Genomic DNA, 16738 nt, shown 5'->3' on the forward strand with positions numbered 1-16738 from the left:
ACAACCAAGTACTCAATACCAATAGCATATATATCAGAGTTCCCACAAAAATTTCATGGGGTACCATGGTGGGATTGCGTTTATGGTGGGAAACAAAACTCAAAATGACTAATTGAAAAGAAGAATCTATGAGAACAGAACTTGTTGAATACTGAATTATTAATGAAGCTAGGTGATGTCTTTCTACAACAAGGCGGTTGAAAATTTACCCAAGAAAATGCAAGCTGAGAACCAAATTTGGAGTAATAACACCATCTACCAGGTATTGCCCTCAGGCCCTGAAATGCAAAATTGTTTCAATAAAGTTGTCAAGAATTTAACTACCAGTATGCACATGGCCATCAAAGTCATCAATGCAAGATTCATAAAAAAAAACAAATACCGAAGTATATAGTTTATGTAACTGAAATGCCAAAATATGCAAATGATGCTCTCAGAACTTACCTCGTCATATATGAATCATCTGCAGTACTAACAACAATTTTCTCACCGGCTTCTACAAAGGGTGGTACCTAAGATAATCGCAGAAGGGCAACAGGAAGTAAGAACTATTTCAAAGCAGCAGACTCATCAATGTTTTCTAATTTTCAGTACTAATCTATATGTAACCAGTAAATTATTTCACGGCAAAAGCAAGGTTGATTTCAGTAGTGGCACGTGTATCCCAACTTTTGAGTAAGTCAGATGTAGAACAAAACAGAGTTGATTTTCAGTAACTCAATCAGAGACATATGTATGCTGCAAATGCCATTTTCCACACATTGCCACAAATAAAAGGATATCAAAGTGATAGCACATACAGCAACCATTCTTAGATGTACTTCAACATTTATATAAAAGGATAGGTCAATAAAATCTAGGAAATGGCGCATCAACTTACAAGCACTGTAAGACCATTATCCAGCAATACCCTTTTATATCTGCAGTGCAAAATGAGCTTAGTTACCCGCATAACATAGCCTCAAACATCTGGTGACGAAAGATTATGAAGCTCATAATAGCAAAAAAAAAAAGTCTTTGTGTGTAGTGCATAGAATGACAGATACAGTTCCGCAGCCTCGCATGTCACAGATAGTGCTGGGGAAACAAGCCTGAGCCTTACAAGCTGTGAACCAGCTTGGCTCAGTTGTTAAATGAGCTGAGCTAAGCCAAGCCTCCTTCAAAGCCCGTCCCTTAATGAGACAGCTCACAAGTATTGGACAAATGGACCTAAGCCCGTCCCTTAATGAGACAGCTCACAAGTATTGGACAAATGGACCTTGCAATCTAATGGATCAATGCTAGAAGGTAACTACAAAGCTATACATATACATGTAACAGCAAATAGCTCGTCGGTTATATAAAAAGGCCTACTAAAATGCCAAAGGCCTACCCCATGATATCAGTATTCATTGCGCAGCTCATAAACAATAGGCCTCAAGCCATGCCAAATTAAGTCTTAACACCCTAATGACCTAATCCATCAGGCATAAACTGTGAATAGCAAAGAAAAACCTTTTAGTATATAATACTAGCCTTATCTCTGAATTTCGCAAAATGGCTATTTTGATCCACAAACTGTGAACAGTGACCAGCATCAGCATATCAAAACAATCTAGTATCAAAGTCGTAAAAGGTAGTAAGAGCAACAGTTAACCCAAAAGTCATAAGAACATTAGAAACAAACATTACAGTAAAAATAGAAACGAAAATGATCATGTGAGACTCACTGAGGCTGTGCAGTTATCCCTTTTGAATGAGGTTGTGCTTCAACAACCGTGCAAGTCACGCGTGGAGGCACTGATGCAGACATAGGTCGGCCATCAAAGTACTGCAGAGTCACCTTCATTTCATCTGTTGTAAGTGAGGAAATTGGGTATGATGTCATGACATGACAAAACGCATCGTGAACCACCACTGACAAAGATAAATTACGAAACCTTGTGATACAAGGCAGCTAACCCCCTCCCTCCTCTCAAGTCTCAACCCTTCCATCTCTACCTCTTTCCATCGCTCCCTCATGCCCAGTCTGGTTGATTATGAGTTTATGACAACAGTAAATGCCAAAAGCAGTGCGGCGAGGAGCAACGACAGTCACAACAAACAAGGACTACTTGTCACGAAACTGCCGCTTTCTCACACTAGGTCTGCCTCATAAAACAAGGTAATATGGTCATCATGACCTTGCTGCACCAAGGCATCCCCTAGGTGATGCCTTCGATAAAAGTGAAAAATACAACCTCGCCATACAGAAGCGAAACCATAAGCATATTTTAGCATTTAGACTTGTGACAACCAGTGTTCCTGCTTGTCGTAGATTAATATTGTTAATCTTTACCTTTCAGATATGCTGCAGTTTTGCCAAACAGTTCCTTTGAGACCTCAAGTTGCTCAAACGTTTCAGGCCTGACAACAAAGGTTTCAGGTGAAATCATGGTTAAATGAAGTAAAGTAAATACTCAGATAATCACTGTATAGCATGTCAACTGTTTAATGATAGGATAACAGGAAATAAACGTACTCCATAAGAGTCACATTGTCTCCTTCCTGATAAAGATATGTGAATGACTTCTCCTCAACAAAAACTCCTGAATGTTTTGGAGAAAAAATATGTAATGCCTATCAAAAAAAGCATGATTACAATTTATATGTTTAACACTCTAAATGAGCTGTGACTGCCTAAAATTAGCTTGACACATGAATGTAATGTAATAACACTTCAGAAGAATGTATTGCTTTGATAGTTAGATCTGTAGATAGAAATATAAAGAGATTAACGTTTAAAATCACGCTAGAATATCTCAAGAACAGGTAATATATGATATGATCGTAAAAGGAAAATTAGTCTGAAAAATAGAAGGCATATATGTCTTGGTTTTAAAGATGTTCATACTCTCAAGAGCCTCATCGGTACGAAATCTTTCAGTTATTTTGTTGCCAGTGTCAACATCCCTCAATTCCACCTGCAGCATCAAAGAATTGAAGAAAAAATATGATCGGGAGTATAATAAGATATCCATATTTTGTTATTTGATTAGCTTTGCAATATTCTGTTATTAAAAAAAGGGGTGCTCTAAAATTAACTATTTTGGCTGTTACTTGTTACTTGTTACTTATTATTTTGATGCTGAACTATACGGTGTTGTGTGCTGCAAAAAACTAAAAGAACAAAACGAGATGAAAACCTGTATAGTGGCTCCTCCTCTACCTTGATGTGAATGTTGTGCTTTTATCACCTGCCAAAGCACAAGCAAGTTAAGAAAAGAAATAATAGATTGCTTGTTCTTATAAGATACATGAGCATAAAGTATAAACCACAAAACTCATGCAGAACCCAAATAGCAAATGGGCATACCTGATAAATGCGACCTTGAAGGTTGACCAAAGGGATGGGATAAGTAGTAATCCACAATACTTGAAGGCAAAAATAAAACATAACTACATGTAAACACACACACCTCTTCTCTGTATTACGTTTCCAAGCTTCACCTACAAATGAAGAAAGCCCTGAATTAATTAATGTAAGCATCATTATGCGTGAGAGAGGGAGAGAGAGAGAGAGATAATTCATGAATTATGCATAATTATGTCCAAGTCCTGCACCAACGGCAGCAACACTGCAACAGTACCACTTAGTGTAAACATAGTGAATGCATGACTGCGTCGACGAATTTGTTAAAAGCACATACTCAGCAACACTGCAACAGTACCACTTAGTGTAAACATAGTGAATGCATGACTGCGTCGACGAATTTGTTAAAAGCACATACCATTAACACATTTAAAAAGCCTAACAAGAAGTTTAGAGGAAACCAACAGATGCTAGACCAAATTACATCCTGCATAATCGTTAAAAAAGAGTTTCTAGTGGCCTCAACTGAGTTGATTATCCAAAAACACATCAACAATGAACTACTACGTTACCAAACCAGTTCCTCCCACAAATTTGAAACGAGCTAACCGTAACGGGGCAACCAGAGCAGATATTTGCAACTAGCTTAGAACCCTAAATAAACCCTGGAGACAGGTATACGTAAACAGATCCAAGGAGATAGGGAATTACTTCGGAGCCGAGCATCTTCGCGCCGCGGCGCTGGATGGCGGCCCACGGGGCGGCGGCGAGGGAGCCGGCGGTCTGGTCCCGCAGGACGGCGGCGAGGGTGGCGACGGCATGGGCGTGGCCGCGGTAGTGGGCGGTGGGCGCGGAGGGGAAGTAGAAGGGGAGGCGGCGGGAAGCTTCCAGAAGTTTCCGCCGGAGGATCTGCATCGCGGCGGCGGGCAGCCGGGAGTGGGGGAGTTCGCAGGTGGCGGGCTGGCGGCGAGGAGGCGGAGGAGAATGGTGAGCTGCATGTGCAGGTTGGGCTGTGGGCGTGGACTGGGCCGCTCCTAGAATATGGGCTTAATTTAGGCCCATGTATTCTGTGTGGACTTACTTTAGGCCCACGTTGAGGCACATGTGATTACCTTTTTTTTTCTTTTCAAAATTCACGAATTTATCAGAAGGATTTTTGCTATTGATAGATACATCGTTTATTACTGAAAGAATAATTAGCAGTAAATACGAGCACACGCGTGTCAAGTTTAAAACTAATCCGTGAACAGGCTGTATCACTATAAATTTAACATATTGTGCTACGCTCAATATATCGTTATTAACACTATTGTGTGTTATCTCATTTTACACTTTGAATATCTCTCCCTTTTCTTTTGAAATTTTGAATATCTATCCCATTTGTTAAGCTCTCTCCTAAATCCCATCCAATAAAAAAAAACACAATGAAAAGAACTGAAAAAAAAAACAGTACAATGATAACAACAGGCCCATGCAGAAACAAGAACCGAAACAAGCGAAAAATCAGCCCACGGTATCAGATTTTTTCCAAATACAGCCACGTAGGATGATTACAACAGATCACAAACCAAGATTAGAACGCCCGTCGGTCGTCCATATCCACCGTAACAAACCGACCTACAGCCACTGACATGCGGGCCCCGCCACCCCCCGGTCGGCACGCGACGATGCCAGCCAGGCGAACCGTCGCGCCACACGTGGCCCACCACAACCACTAACCACTATAGACCCGCACGGCCTCCCAAAATTAGCTCATCTCGCAAAAAAAAGGAGAAAAAAAGGGAAAAAAGAAAAACGAGCAAATCCAAATCCAAATCCACCACCACCCACCCTTCCCGAGGAGAGAGAGAGAGGCTATGACGCGCTGCGCCGTCGTCGCCGCCGTCGCGGCCGTGCTCCTCGTCGCCGGCGCGGCGGCGGCGGGGGGTGGGGAGGAGGAGGAGGCCCCGTCGACCTGCGCGCGGAGGGGCCCGGGTTTCGTCGACGCGCTCGCGTCGCGCTGCCCCTGCATCCGGATCGAGCCATCCCCGCCTGTAGAGGTAGGTGTTCCCCAATCCCCACCTCCTCTCCGGCAGATAGCTTGTCAATTCAATTATCCCATGTTGTTCTAGAAGCAGCGAGTATCTGCGCGTGTTCCTCTTCGTGTGGAATATCTACTTGTCAAAATGCGGGCAAACGACAGTGGCGTATTGTGTGTATCCGTTATCAAACCACCGGATAGATGTGCGATTTGTGGTTAGAAATATATTGCACCATTAATTTGTGCATATGTGCGTTTGTTTGTTGCCAACAATTAGCTGATTAACGGGGGAATTGATTGAGGGAAGGTAACAAAACAATGATTGGCAGCGCAAACGACATTCAAGGCGCCCAGGTGCTAGCGGTAGGGAGGGACTACATCATAGGTGAAACGGGCGGGCAGGACTCAGGAGGGATTTTCAGTGTCTTATGTAAGATTGGAAAGGCAGACATAGGAGGAAGTAGCTATTGAGATGATGATGTTAACATAGTTACGAAATATAAATTCACTAAAGTTCCCAGATCGATGGGTTGAGGAATGAGATCAAGGAATATTGTATGCTACTTTGAAAGGTTTTAACAATTGTTCCTGGGACGGAGACGACGATCCCGGGCCAAGTTATGTGGTGTCATTTCATGTTCCGGGTGAATAACATTAGGCTGACTGGATGCCCCAAAGCTTAGAAAATGTTAAATATCTTGTTGGAGTGTTGCTATGTGCTGTATTTCTTGTGAAGGCGCTTCCTCAACGTGTTTGAAGGATATCTTGTAGATTTGTTGCTTTTCAATATGCAGTCTAGGGCAAATTTGGCATTATCCTGCATTTCCAAATTTCTTATGGGTAGTCTTTAAAATTGATGAATTGTGCAATGTGTGTTGACCATATTAATGTTCCTCAGGATATCTCTAAACCAACTTTAATGTCAGTCACTATTGATATTTTTTTTTCTTAACTGAAGAGTTTGTCCCCATTTGATTATCTAGCAATGGTAATTAAATACCCTTCCAGGCTGGCACTGTAAATAATGCTCGATAGTCCGTATTGCAAAGTTTGCAAACCTCTGGATTGTAGTTATTGTTTATCTGTAAATAACTTATGCATTTTTCTTACTGAAGGTGAGAGGAGAGGCTATTGCTAAAGAGTTGAACCTTCGCCACAGAGGTGTTACGTACTCCGTTCTCTTCTATGCTGCTTGGTGTCCATTTTCAAGCAAGTTCCGGCCAATATTTGAAGCTCTCAGCACTATGTTCCCTCAGATATATCACTTTACTGTTGAAGAATCATCTGCAATGCCTAGGTATGTAAATGTTGACTCCTATGTTGTCTATATGTCTCTTTAAGTGAGGCATCATGCCCCCTTTTAAGTCGACTCGTCTGCTTATTATGCTGTTTCTGCTTATTGTAGTTTGTTTTCAAGATATGGTGTCCGTGGATTCCCGGCCATTCTTCTTGTAAATGAGACTACAATGGTACGATACTGGGGCCCAAAAGATCTCAGCTCTCTGGTGGACTTCTATAAAGAAACTACAGGTACAAGCATTGCTCTTCTTTTCCTGCATACAAGAATCGTAACAACTTTCAAATATATTAAACCCAGAAATGAGAACATAGCCTTTGGGTGCTATTTAGTTTGGAAACTATACAGTTCCCTCGCTGGTAATTAGCTGCACCTGTTAGGATTGCCATGATGCTTTCTCGATATTACACACCAGGATCTCCATCTTACTATAATGTTTTAATCTTTCGAACCTTTTTAGTATGAAATATTGATGCTTGTGAATGCAGACAACCATTAATTGTATAGAATCGATTCCATTGTCCAATCAACTAAACAGGGATATGCTATTGATGATTAGATTTTTTTGGGTTGCCTTTGTTGCTTCAGAGCATTTCTTGAAGTAAATTATTTATATTGCAGGCTTCGATCCAATTGCATATTTTGATGTCGATCATCAAGACAGTACTGGAGATTTCAGACCAGTCACACCAGGGGACCGATCTCTGCGTAAAATTGCAAAAGATGAGCCATTTGTGTTGCTTGCGGTGCTTTTTATCATCCTGAAGGTTGCAGCGCATTTCGTCCCCATCGTCGTCTCCCATCTGAAAACGTTCTTGGTCGTGCGTGTTCAGAACTTGAACTTAGGGATCCGTAGGGGATCAAGCCAACTGTTGGAACGAGCGCTGAATGTACTTGATGTGAAGAGGCTTTGTAGCAAGCTTAGACTGAGCAATAAGACAAGGGACCTTAGGAAAGGCGCAAGCAATGCTCGAGCTTGGGCTTCCTCGTTTACTTCTGTTTCACTGGGTGAATCATCATCCTCACGGCAAGCTTAAGTGCTTAACCTTTTCGGGGCTGTTTGTTTAGTGTAGCTGCACATGTGATCCAAAGTTATTTAATCTTGCTTCCGCATCCAGCTATATATGATAGTTGCTTTGTTGCGCCATTCAGGCATGTGGGAACCTCATGGTCATGTAAATTCTGAGGGCCTCACCTTGTTGTATACTAGGAATACCTTTTGCGTTGCGGATGCAATGCCTAATCTTGTTGTCAAGATAACTACTGTAAATTTGAGATGTGTGGTGCCAGTTTGAGTAGCCTTTAGATGAATTTTTGTTGCTCCTGCTGCTGTATGAATCATTACAGTGTTAACCTTTGAAGAACTCTTAACTTGGTCGTTGTCTGCACCAGCCTGAAGCTGGGGCCGCCGACTCATGCCTTATTTACTGTGATTGTTATATGTACATCACCGTTTATAAGAAGCTAACAAAATGTTTCTGGAAGATGCTCCTTTTGTATGTGAATCTATTGTTTACTGGAGATTTGTGAGTGCGTGCCCTGTTCATAAATCTGCTTCTATAAAATTGTGGGTTCTATCTATGGTCTCATCTGAGCTTTCCAGAGTAAAATTTCTGTAGAAGTTTCTGAACATGTGTCTGATTATCCTATGCCTGCCGTGTTTAAGTGGTGTGTGTCACTATCCTTCATCAGTTCCTGTTTATTTCGTTTATCAAGTCCTTTTCTTATCATCTACACAGTGTTACCAGTCTACTAACCAGTGCTGTGTCAAATTGACTTGTATATTGGACCTGTATTTTGGAAACATTTTTCGTAAGTCGACTGAAAAGGATTGACATTCCAAGCCTTTTCAGATTAGGTGGCACCCTAATCCTTCGACAGCTACTGTCAAGATATTTAATGAAGGTTTGTCTGCCGTCCAGGTAAGATTACTGAGTAACATACTGCTGGTTCGTAGGAATATTTTGAGTTATTATCATCAGATGTTCATTAGAGGAATTAATTAATCTGAATGCTCTTTACACACGAGATGTCTGAATGTGAGGCTCCAGCTGACTTCAGACTAGTTCACAGTTCTGCACCGACACTATATCCTATCTTTATAGAAATCAATCTCTAATCATGTTTGCTGAATAATTAATTGTTTGCCGTCTGCTAATCTTGATTCTTGCACAAACCTAGAAAGAATTGAGTAGAAAGGAAGGAAACTAGGAAAGGAGGAGTCATCACTGGTAGGCCCCAGGTAACATTTTCACCTTTGTCACTTAGCAGAAAGACTAAGCCAATACACACACACAAACCCCTCAAGTTGGATTGCCACCCATCTCCCCTGGTGCAAGAAGTGTACCCTCTTGTTCCATTTATTCTCCTCCAGAAAAAAAGAAAGTATCCTTCCTCAGCACTGCTGGTATTGATTCTTGGTGAGCATCCATTCTTGACCACTTCCACAGTATCAAGGGAGTATCAAAATTAAAAGCATTTGGGCAGCTATATATCTCTCTGTGATCCAAGCTCGCTTCTGAACTAGTTTGACATGAGCAGAGGTACTGCTTCCATGGATGCAATCAGCCTAGATGAGTGGGAGCTCCTGCCTGACAACAAGAGTTCCTACTTCATGGAGGAGTTCACCAGTGACCATGGCACTGTTGTTGGTAAGGATGATCAGTTCTTGTTTGGTGCCAGTTTGATCATGATCAACATGGACCATTTCACCCCTGCATCTCACCCTTCTCCCTATGATTGTATCCTAGATGATGAGACCAAGAATATATTTCTGCCTATCCATCTATCAGAAGAGGTCTATGTGGGTGATCCTGTCATCAAGTTCAAGGACATCGATGTCGTGAAGATTGAATCGTACCGAGAAGAGTTCGTGCCTAAGGTGACTGAGATATTTGATGCAGAAGAGGAGGCAGAGATGATCAAGAGTCCCGTCAGTGCAGAGGAAGTTGATGTCGACGATGATGATGAGGTGATGGCTATGGTTGCACCTGATCAATGTGTTGAAGAGGAAGAAGGTGCCCAGAAAGACAAGGAACACAATGGTTTCAGTGTGGGGAAGCTGAGAGTGAATGGTGTTGGGGCACTCTGCTCATTTGGGGTTGCGGCTGCCACCTTGTGCATCTTTCTGCTTGGTGGCAGGCAGCAGCAGCTGCACAAGACGCAGAATCAGAAGACCCCGTTCCAGATGTATGCTGATAATGAGGTTGGTGGCTATTTCCTTTTGCTCAAATTTCTTAATCCATGCACTGTCTCAAGAGCATGTTTTAGAGTAAGACTTGAGCTGGCCGCTGTCCTTGTGTCTGCAAGTTAGTAGTTGAAATAGTTCGGCGAAATTGCATCACTCTGCCAATTAAAAATTATAAAATTTCACAATATTTTGATTGGATTAGATCAAGTGGAATGATGATAATGTGTAGGCTAAATCACCAGTCGGTAGGGGAAAATTCCAACTGCTCCTGACGATTTTGCCTGTCTGAACTGCAGAGAATTCAGCAGGTTGTGCAGCAAGCCTCGAGACTGAATCAAGCTGTGTCAACAGTAATGGGAGGTGCATCCACAAGGGCAAGCATATCATTTGGTGGCTACTACGATGGATTTTAATGTGTTAGAAACCTTGATAGAATATTTCTTTTCATAGTCAAGTATTAGATCCAGGTGTTCTCTATGATAGCCATCTATATTCTCATATTCTTTATATTGGTTTGGTCCAAGTGTTCTTCATGTACAATATCATTCAACCAACCTCCTGTATATTTTCAGATCTACTAGATGTGCATATTTTGGTTGATCAAATTGCAGAAATGAATAGATACTACTAGATGCAGAATTTTGTTTTAGGATTCCATCGCTTGGCTGTGCCTGACTGAATCTGGCCAGCATTTGCGACTGTTCATTTGTCGATTAGTACACGACACAGCACCTTGAAACCGACAGTGATTTCTTCCTCCTCCTTTCCTTGATCCAAATTCCAAATAAAATGACAAATTAATAGCCGAGTGAAGAAGAAAAAAAGAGAACAAATCTTACAGTACAACCATATCAGATTGTCAGAAGAGACCATCTGTAACCAGTGTTCTATGACAGCAATGGCCGGGGATCAATCCAGGAAGATGACTTTCACTATGCTTTTTACTGACGCTGACACACTGGAGTGGAAGGAGGAGAAGGCTAAAAGGATTTTGAAAGTTCAGAGATTTTTTTTCTCGTTTTTTTTTACATGAATAGTTTCAGGTGAAATTTCCTTTCTTCCAAATGGGCCAAATATTTTAGCAGATTTTCACAATGTGGCACTCTGATGTTCTGCTAGATGGCCTTGGGCTTGTATGGGATGGTCCATATAGGCATTTTCGACTTCACTTCCATAATTTTTCTAATTGATTCAGGTCGCAAACTGAAGATTTCAGTTCAACACAAAACTAACACAAGATACAATTGTTGTTCAGAAAAAACAGAACATGCAAATGGGAGAATTACAATGAAAACTACAAAGTGCAAACCAAGCTCATCTGTCCTGGCTAAAAATCAGCAATCCTTCTTTCAATTTCTTTTGTACTTGTTTAAAAAAAAGCAATCAACAGGTTGCTTGAGAGAGAGAGAGAGGAGGGGGGGGGGGTGTTCTGTTCTTCAAAATAGCAAATCTGTAGCTAAGTTAAAAAAAAGTAACTAAGTAACGTTGGCAAGTCTGTTACATTTTTTTTGGCAAACCTGAACAAAGGGGGAGGAACAGCTCGCGTCCAGTGCATACTTAAGATCGCTCGTCAAGTTGTCATGGCGGCTCAACAGACTGAAAGGACTTCTCCTTCAATGCAAGACTGCAATGGCGTTCGCCCGATCGAATCGGAGATCAGGAGTTACTCACATCTTCGCTCCAGCAATGAATGTCGACCTGAATTCTCTGAAATTCAGTTAGAGCAGAAAAATAATTTTGCTGACAGAGACAGGACTTAGCACTGGTTTTCAATGCACCGTACTGAACATGATATCATATCATGGTATACATATTCTCATATCAAGAGAATTAATTATCAAAATTGTATTTCAAATGTTGCGTCTATTGAGTTGCCAAAAAGCTTAAACTACTAATCAATTTAACCCAGAAGCTTAAACTAATGAGAAAAGACGGACAATTCACTTATACTTCACCAGTGCTGAAACGATTTGTTTTTCCAAAAGAAAGGACAAATGGAGAAAAAAAATTGAATTATTTTCACCAAATTTATGCATCAGTTAGCTAGTCCTCCCCTTTCATGATGCACAAGAAGACCACTACGTACGAACAAGGAATCCACCATGCATCGTTTGCTTCCATATGAGAGAGACAAATCAAAATCCAAAGCGTGCAAAAAGAAATCATCTGATTGAAGCCACCATCCACGTGTGCCTGTCCACGCACGGGTGATTGATTATTCCTTTCGGTTTGGTCGATCCGATCGAAGGAGAAAGCTCCATCTAACGAAATTTGTTAATTTAGGACATCAGATAATTGATGTGCTGCATGTTTTTGGTTAAGTAACCATCAGCAGGGTTGTCACCTGCAGTACAGCTTACCTAGAAAGCACTAGCTGCATTGCTCTTGTCTTGATCATCATGGGTTCATTCATGGGGAGTGGAATTGAATTTGGTACACAGAAGCTGTCCAAGATGTTATCACCTAATCGTATCTGGATCCTTTGAATGCACATGCACAACGCAATGACATGAAATGCAGAGAGGTGGGTAGGTTGGTGATCCATGGACTTGACTTGTATGAAATGTTAACATAATGATCAACTTCTAGAAATTTATATAGTTTGTCATAATAAAATTTATGCTTTTAGATTCACCATAAGAAATACTTTTACAATAATTCACTTGACGTTATAAGACAATATTTCAAAAAATTGATGGTTAGAGATAAATGTGTTTGACTTAGGACAAATCTATAATAACAAGTAATTTGAAACAAAGGGAGTATTATAAATTTTGATACCTCCCGATAGTATCTCCTTTTTTTTTTAGAGAAGGGTATTTTTACTCAGCCTTTACATCCAACCGGATATATACAGTTTTTTTAAACAAGGGAAGTGACTAAGTTTGGCTTCCTGAAATAATCTCTAGTATGTGGTACTTCCTGAAAGACCGCACAATTGCACGAGCCCAAGGGTGATAAAAAAAAAGGGCTATGTGATATGCACCCGGATTGGAGTAGGTATTGGCACTTGAGATTGAATGCAAGTGAGCCATCCATAGCAGAAAAGACCTGTGCAGTAAGGTATGCGCTATATATGCTGATAGGATGATAGGAGTGAGTAGAGAAGCCAGGTAAAGGAGAGACCAAGCAACTGAGCCGAAAGAGCTCCTTTACTAGATGCTTGAAAAGTGAAAATTTCATCTTCTCATGCTCTATGATAGTGTTGCAAGGCCGCATCATTTCTGAAGACACCTTTTTCTCACGTCAAATCGACGTATTTTCTTGATTGCAAGCATTGTGTCCGTGTGTTGCGATGGAAATTTTGATTCGGGCGCGTATCTTGTAACTTTTGGCCACAGAGATAATGAAATTGTCCTTACAGTAGTGTGAACTTTTTTTTTTTTGATGTAATTGAGTTGTAGAATAGAACCAACCATCGTTAACACTTAACACTAGATATGAAATGAAATGAAGAAAAATAAGAAGTGAAAAGAAGACATTGCAAGTTCAGAAGTGAGAACCCCCTTGAACTGCAAACTAACTGGTTTTGATCTCCTGAAAGAACCTGAAACAAGCTGTTGATTAGGTGTCATTCAACTTTTGCTCTGCATATAATATTCCACAAGCTAAAGCCAGGCCAAAACAAGCATCACTACGAGGTTAAGTCCAGCACAAGCAAGTGTCTCACATTGGGATTCTGACAGAGCATGACAGTGCCAAGCATTTTGTCCCCTGGGCTGGATACTCAGTGTTGCTACAGCTAGTAGCTCTGCTTTATGATGCCATGCAGATGCAGGCAGGCATGCAGCTGGAGCATAATCTTCAGCCTAGTACTGATGAGAGAAAAAGGGCATTGGAGGATAAGTGCAGATCAAGCAAAGCTCTGGTCGTCTTCGTCCTGCTCCTCCTGCATTGCATGAGTTTGCATGATGAGGTGAAAGCTGTTCACGCCGTGTGCGTGTGAGTGCCTGTGCCAGTGACAGACAGACTAAAGAAAAAAAAAAGAGATTTGAAGGGGAAACGTCGGCCAAATATTGTTTTTAAGTAAAAATTATGAACGTGTTGAGGACTGAACATTGGATTTCAGAGTTAAAATCACACAGACCTTGCCACTGTACTATCAATTGCATCTCAGTGACAAACAGAGACTAACTAACAGTGTGGGCCCGTTAGCTAAATTGGTGTTTGTTGGTGTAAATATGTATTGTACCAAGGACCTATCTGTAAAGTGTTATGCTAATAGAATACATGAGGAAGGGGTGAGCTGAGTAGGCTAACCCTAGAAAAATTCCCCAAATTGAACAATATGGTATCAGAGCCGAGCTCCTGGCGACCAGCGGCGGCAAAACCCTAGCCGGCGGCGGCGCTCGTGCCGGAGCAGGACGAAGTGGAAGACGGTGTGGAGGCGACCGCTGGGACTCGCGAGGTGGCGGCGCGACCTACGGCGACAGCTGCTGAGCGGCGTGCCGGGGTGGTCGGCCGGTCGCGCGACCGTGGCGTGGGGGCGACGGCGCAGGAGTGGTGGCGGAGCTGCGACCAGGTGAGCCGGCTGGCCGCTGTTGCTTGCTGTTGGTAGTGTCTTGTGTGCTGAAAAATTACAGGAGCAGAGAGCAGTAGCAGGTGAGGACTAAGGAAGCTTAGAAAGGGGGAGGGGAAATGTCTTCAGGGGTTGGAAAGGAGGTTGTAGATGCCTCCTCGGTGGTTACTAAGGGTGATATGAAAGATTTGCTAGAGAATTTGTTGAAGATGGGCATGATAGGTCCGAAGAGTGTAGCAGGGGGATTCGAAGTGAAACTAGAATTGATGCCAAATGAGTTGAGGTTGGAGGGGAGCAAAAATTATTTGAGTTGGTGTAGGAGAGCCCAACTGATGTTGAGAGCAAAAGGGGTGGATCATTTTTTACTAGAGAGTTGTGAAGAACCTTCTGATAAGGAGAGCCAAGCATGGAGGACGTGGAATACTACAAATTCCACTGTGGTATCTTGGCTGATGACCTCGGTGGCTCCTTCTATTGGCAGGATGATAGAAGCTATCCAGAATGCTGCAGTTGTATGGAAGACGCTGAGCAACATGTATTCAGGAGAGGGAAATGTAATGATGATGGTTGAGGCTCAGAACAAAGTGGAGAATTTGAAGCAAGAGGGGAGAACAGTCCAAGAGTACGCTAGCGAGCTGCAACAGTTATGGGCAGATCTTGATCACTATGATCCCCTACAATTGAAACATGAGGATGACATTGTGATTGGAAATAAATGGCTGCAGAGGCGAAGAGTCATTCATTTCTTGAAGGGGTTGAACAAGGAGTTTGAGGATAGGAGAGCAGCTATGTTCCACCAAGCTACATTGCCCACTATGGAAGAGGCCATTTCAGCAATGGTGCAAGAAGAGATGAGATTGAGGTTGATGAGAGGTACAAATCCTATAAGATCAGCATACATTGCAGCTGATAATAGGGAATGCTACAATTGTGGGCAAGTGGGTCATGTGAGCTACAATTGTCCCACTTCCCGGAACATTGGTGGTAGGGGATCGATTCGAGGAGGGCATGGTGGAACTCGTGGTGGATTTAGAGGAGACCGTGGTGTTTTTGGGGGAAATCGTGGTGGTAGAGGAGGTGATCGTGGAGGTCGTGTTGGAGGTCGTGGTAGGGGCAGAGGTGTTCCTCAGGCCAATGCAGTTAAGGAGGATGGGAAAGCTGTTACCCTAATAGGTGAACAAGTGACACAATGGGAGGAATGGCAGAAGAACAAGACCAATGAGAGCTCTAACACCACCACTCACTTTGGTAACTTCGCCAACTACGCCCAAGTGGGCGAAGGTACTCAGGCACAGGCACTTGCATCTACATATAGACATCCTATAGATTGGATCATAGACTCAGGAGCATCAAAGCATGTCACAGGATTGCATAATACTTTCACATCATACACCCCTTATATCCACTCTGAAACTATCCAAATCGCTGATGGTACATCCAAGCCTATTCATGGTATAGGGTCGGTAGAGTGCACATCATCAATGAACTTGTCTTCTGTTCTGCATGTTCCTTCCTTTCCAGTTAACCTTCTCTCAATTAGCTCGGCTATTGATCAACTCAAGTGCATTGTTGTATTTGATGAGAATTCTTGTCTGTTCCAGGAGAAGGGGACTGGGAGGAGGATTGGGACTGGAGTCAGGCGTGATGGGTTGTGGTACATCAATCATGAGGAACTGGGACTAGCTGCGGTGGTTGGAGATGTTGAGAAGGAGATCAGTTTGCTTCACTGTTAGTTAGGACATCCATCTTTTGAGATTTTGAGTAAGTTGTATCCAGACCTCTTTAGTAGAGTGGATAAGCATAGATTGGTGTGTGATGCTTGTGAGCTTGGCAAACATACTCGCTCTACATATGTTGGAATTGGTCTTCGTAACTGTGAGCCCTTCATATTAATACATTCTGATGTTTGGGGACCATGCCCAGTTACTTCTGTGAGTGGTTTCAAGTGGTTTGTCACCTTTATTGATTGTCACACTCGTATGACTTGGATTTATATGCTTAAACACAAAAGTGAGGTCCTTCGTTGCTTCCAAGACTTTCATAAATTAGTGAAAACTCAATTTGATGCAAAAGTTAAGATTATTCGGACTGATAATGGAACAGAATATATCAATAATGAATTTGTGTCATATGTCTCAGATGAGGGGATTATTCACCAGACTACTTGTCCTGGCACCCCTCCTCAAAATGGTGTAGCTGAGAGAAAGAATCGGCATTTGCTAGAAGTGGCAAGATCTCTGATGTTCCAGATGAATGTACCAAAGTATCTATGGAGTGAGGCTGTGATGACAGCAGCATATCTTATCAATCGCATGCCTTCCAGAATACTTGGTATGAAGTCTCCTGCCGAACTGTTATTGGGTAAGCGAGAGTTCAAGGTT

At 42.1% G+C, this 16738-nt stretch overlaps 4 protein-coding genes across 6 annotated transcripts; 3 read left to right on the forward strand and 1 right to left on the reverse strand.

Moving 5' to 3' along the window:
- Nucleotides 1-9: 9 nt before the first annotated feature.
- On the reverse strand, nucleotides 10-4299 carry LOC4334501 (uncharacterized). Of its 2 annotated transcripts, XM_015773275.3 has the most exons (11): nucleotides 4043-4299; nucleotides 3438-3468; nucleotides 3335-3348; nucleotides 3165-3215; nucleotides 2873-2942; nucleotides 2501-2567; nucleotides 2318-2385; nucleotides 1710-1833; nucleotides 881-920; nucleotides 445-512; nucleotides 10-278 (listed from the first exon to the last, which is right to left on the reverse strand). In XM_015773275.3, exons 1-11 carry the CDS (start codon nucleotides 4244-4246, stop codon nucleotides 272-274), a joined length of 744 nt encoding a protein of 247 aa, XP_015628761.1. In that variant the 5' UTR covers nucleotides 4247-4299; the 3' UTR covers nucleotides 10-271. The 2 variants fall into 2 exon arrangements, with proteins under 2 accessions (XP_015628761.1, XP_015628762.1); XM_015773276.3 differs by lacking the exon at nucleotides 10-278 and having other exon boundaries at nucleotides 441-512.
- Nucleotides 4300-5108: 809 nt separating this feature from the next.
- Nucleotides 5109-8228, forward strand: LOC4334502 (5'-adenylylsulfate reductase-like 5). The gene is made up of 4 exons (NM_001418848.1): nucleotides 5109-5370; nucleotides 6467-6648; nucleotides 6757-6881; nucleotides 7270-8228. Exons 1-4 carry the CDS (start codon nucleotides 5188-5190, stop codon nucleotides 7683-7685), a joined length of 906 nt encoding a protein of 301 aa, NP_001405777.1. The 5' UTR covers nucleotides 5109-5187; the 3' UTR covers nucleotides 7686-8228.
- A 702-nt stretch (nucleotides 8229-8930) lies between these two features.
- On the forward strand, nucleotides 8931-10477 carry LOC4334503 (uncharacterized). Of its 2 annotated transcripts, XM_015777188.3 has the most exons (4): nucleotides 8931-9068; nucleotides 9190-9299; nucleotides 9399-9853; nucleotides 10135-10443. In XM_015777188.3, the coding sequence occupies exons 2-4, from the start codon at nucleotides 9203-9205 to the stop codon at nucleotides 10249-10251; spliced, it is 669 nt and encodes a 222-aa protein (XP_015632674.1). In that variant the 5' UTR covers nucleotides 8931-9068; nucleotides 9190-9202; the 3' UTR covers nucleotides 10252-10443. The 2 variants fall into 2 exon arrangements, with proteins under 2 accessions (XP_015632674.1, NP_001405778.1); NM_001418849.1 differs by having other exon boundaries at nucleotides 9061-9299; nucleotides 10135-10477.
- Nucleotides 10478-14090: 3613 nt separating this feature from the next.
- Nucleotides 14091-16287, forward strand: LOC112938273 (uncharacterized). The gene is made up of 2 exons (XM_026024026.2): nucleotides 14091-15638; nucleotides 15959-16287. Exons 1-2 carry the CDS (start codon nucleotides 14477-14479, stop codon nucleotides 16000-16002), a joined length of 1206 nt encoding a protein of 401 aa, XP_025879811.1. The 5' UTR covers nucleotides 14091-14476; the 3' UTR covers nucleotides 16003-16287.
- Nucleotides 16288-16738: the final 451 nt, after the last annotated feature.

The sequence above is a fragment of the Oryza sativa genome, chromosome 3, assembly GCF_034140825.1.
Source record: "Oryza sativa Japonica Group chromosome 3, ASM3414082v1".
Lineage (NCBI taxonomy): Eukaryota > Viridiplantae > Streptophyta > Magnoliopsida > Poales > Poaceae > Oryza > Oryza sativa.

Coding starts and splice junctions, on each gene's coding strand:
- LOC112938273 (XM_026024026.2), top strand. CDS start 14,477: ATGTCTTCAGGGGTTGGAAAGGAGGTTGTAGATGCCTCCTCGGTGGTT. Junction 15,639..15,958: donor CTACGCCCAAGTGGGCGAAG/GTACTCAGGCAC, acceptor TGTCTGTTCCAG/GAGAAGGGGACTGGGAGGAG.
- LOC4334501 (XM_015773275.3), bottom strand. CDS start 4,246: ATGCAGATCCTCCGGCGGAAACTTCTGGAAGCTTCCCGCCGCCTCCCC. Junction 3,469..4,042: donor CGAAGATGCTCGGCTCCGAA/GTAATTCCCTAT, acceptor CTTCATTTGTAG/GTGAAGCTTGGAAACGTAAT. Junction 2,568..2,872: donor TACCGATGAGGCTCTTGAGA/GTATGAACATCT, acceptor CAAAACATTCAG/GAGTTTTTGTTGAGGAGAAG.
- LOC4334503 (NM_001418849.1), top strand. CDS start 9,182: ATGAGCAGAGGTACTGCTTCCATGGATGCAATCAGCCTAGATGAGTGG. Junction 9,300..9,398: donor TGACCATGGCACTGTTGTTG/GTAAGGATGATC, acceptor ATTGTATCCTAG/ATGATGAGACCAAGAATATA. Junction 9,854..10,134: donor AGATGTATGCTGATAATGAG/GTTGGTGGCTAT, acceptor TCTGAACTGCAG/AGAATTCAGCAGGTTGTGCA.
- LOC4334502 (NM_001418848.1), top strand. CDS start 5,188: ATGACGCGCTGCGCCGTCGTCGCCGCCGTCGCGGCCGTGCTCCTCGTC. Junction 5,371..6,466: donor AGCCATCCCCGCCTGTAGAG/GTAGGTGTTCCC, acceptor TTCTTACTGAAG/GTGAGAGGAGAGGCTATTGC. Junction 6,882..7,269: donor CTTCTATAAAGAAACTACAG/GTACAAGCATTG, acceptor TTTATATTGCAG/GCTTCGATCCAATTGCATAT.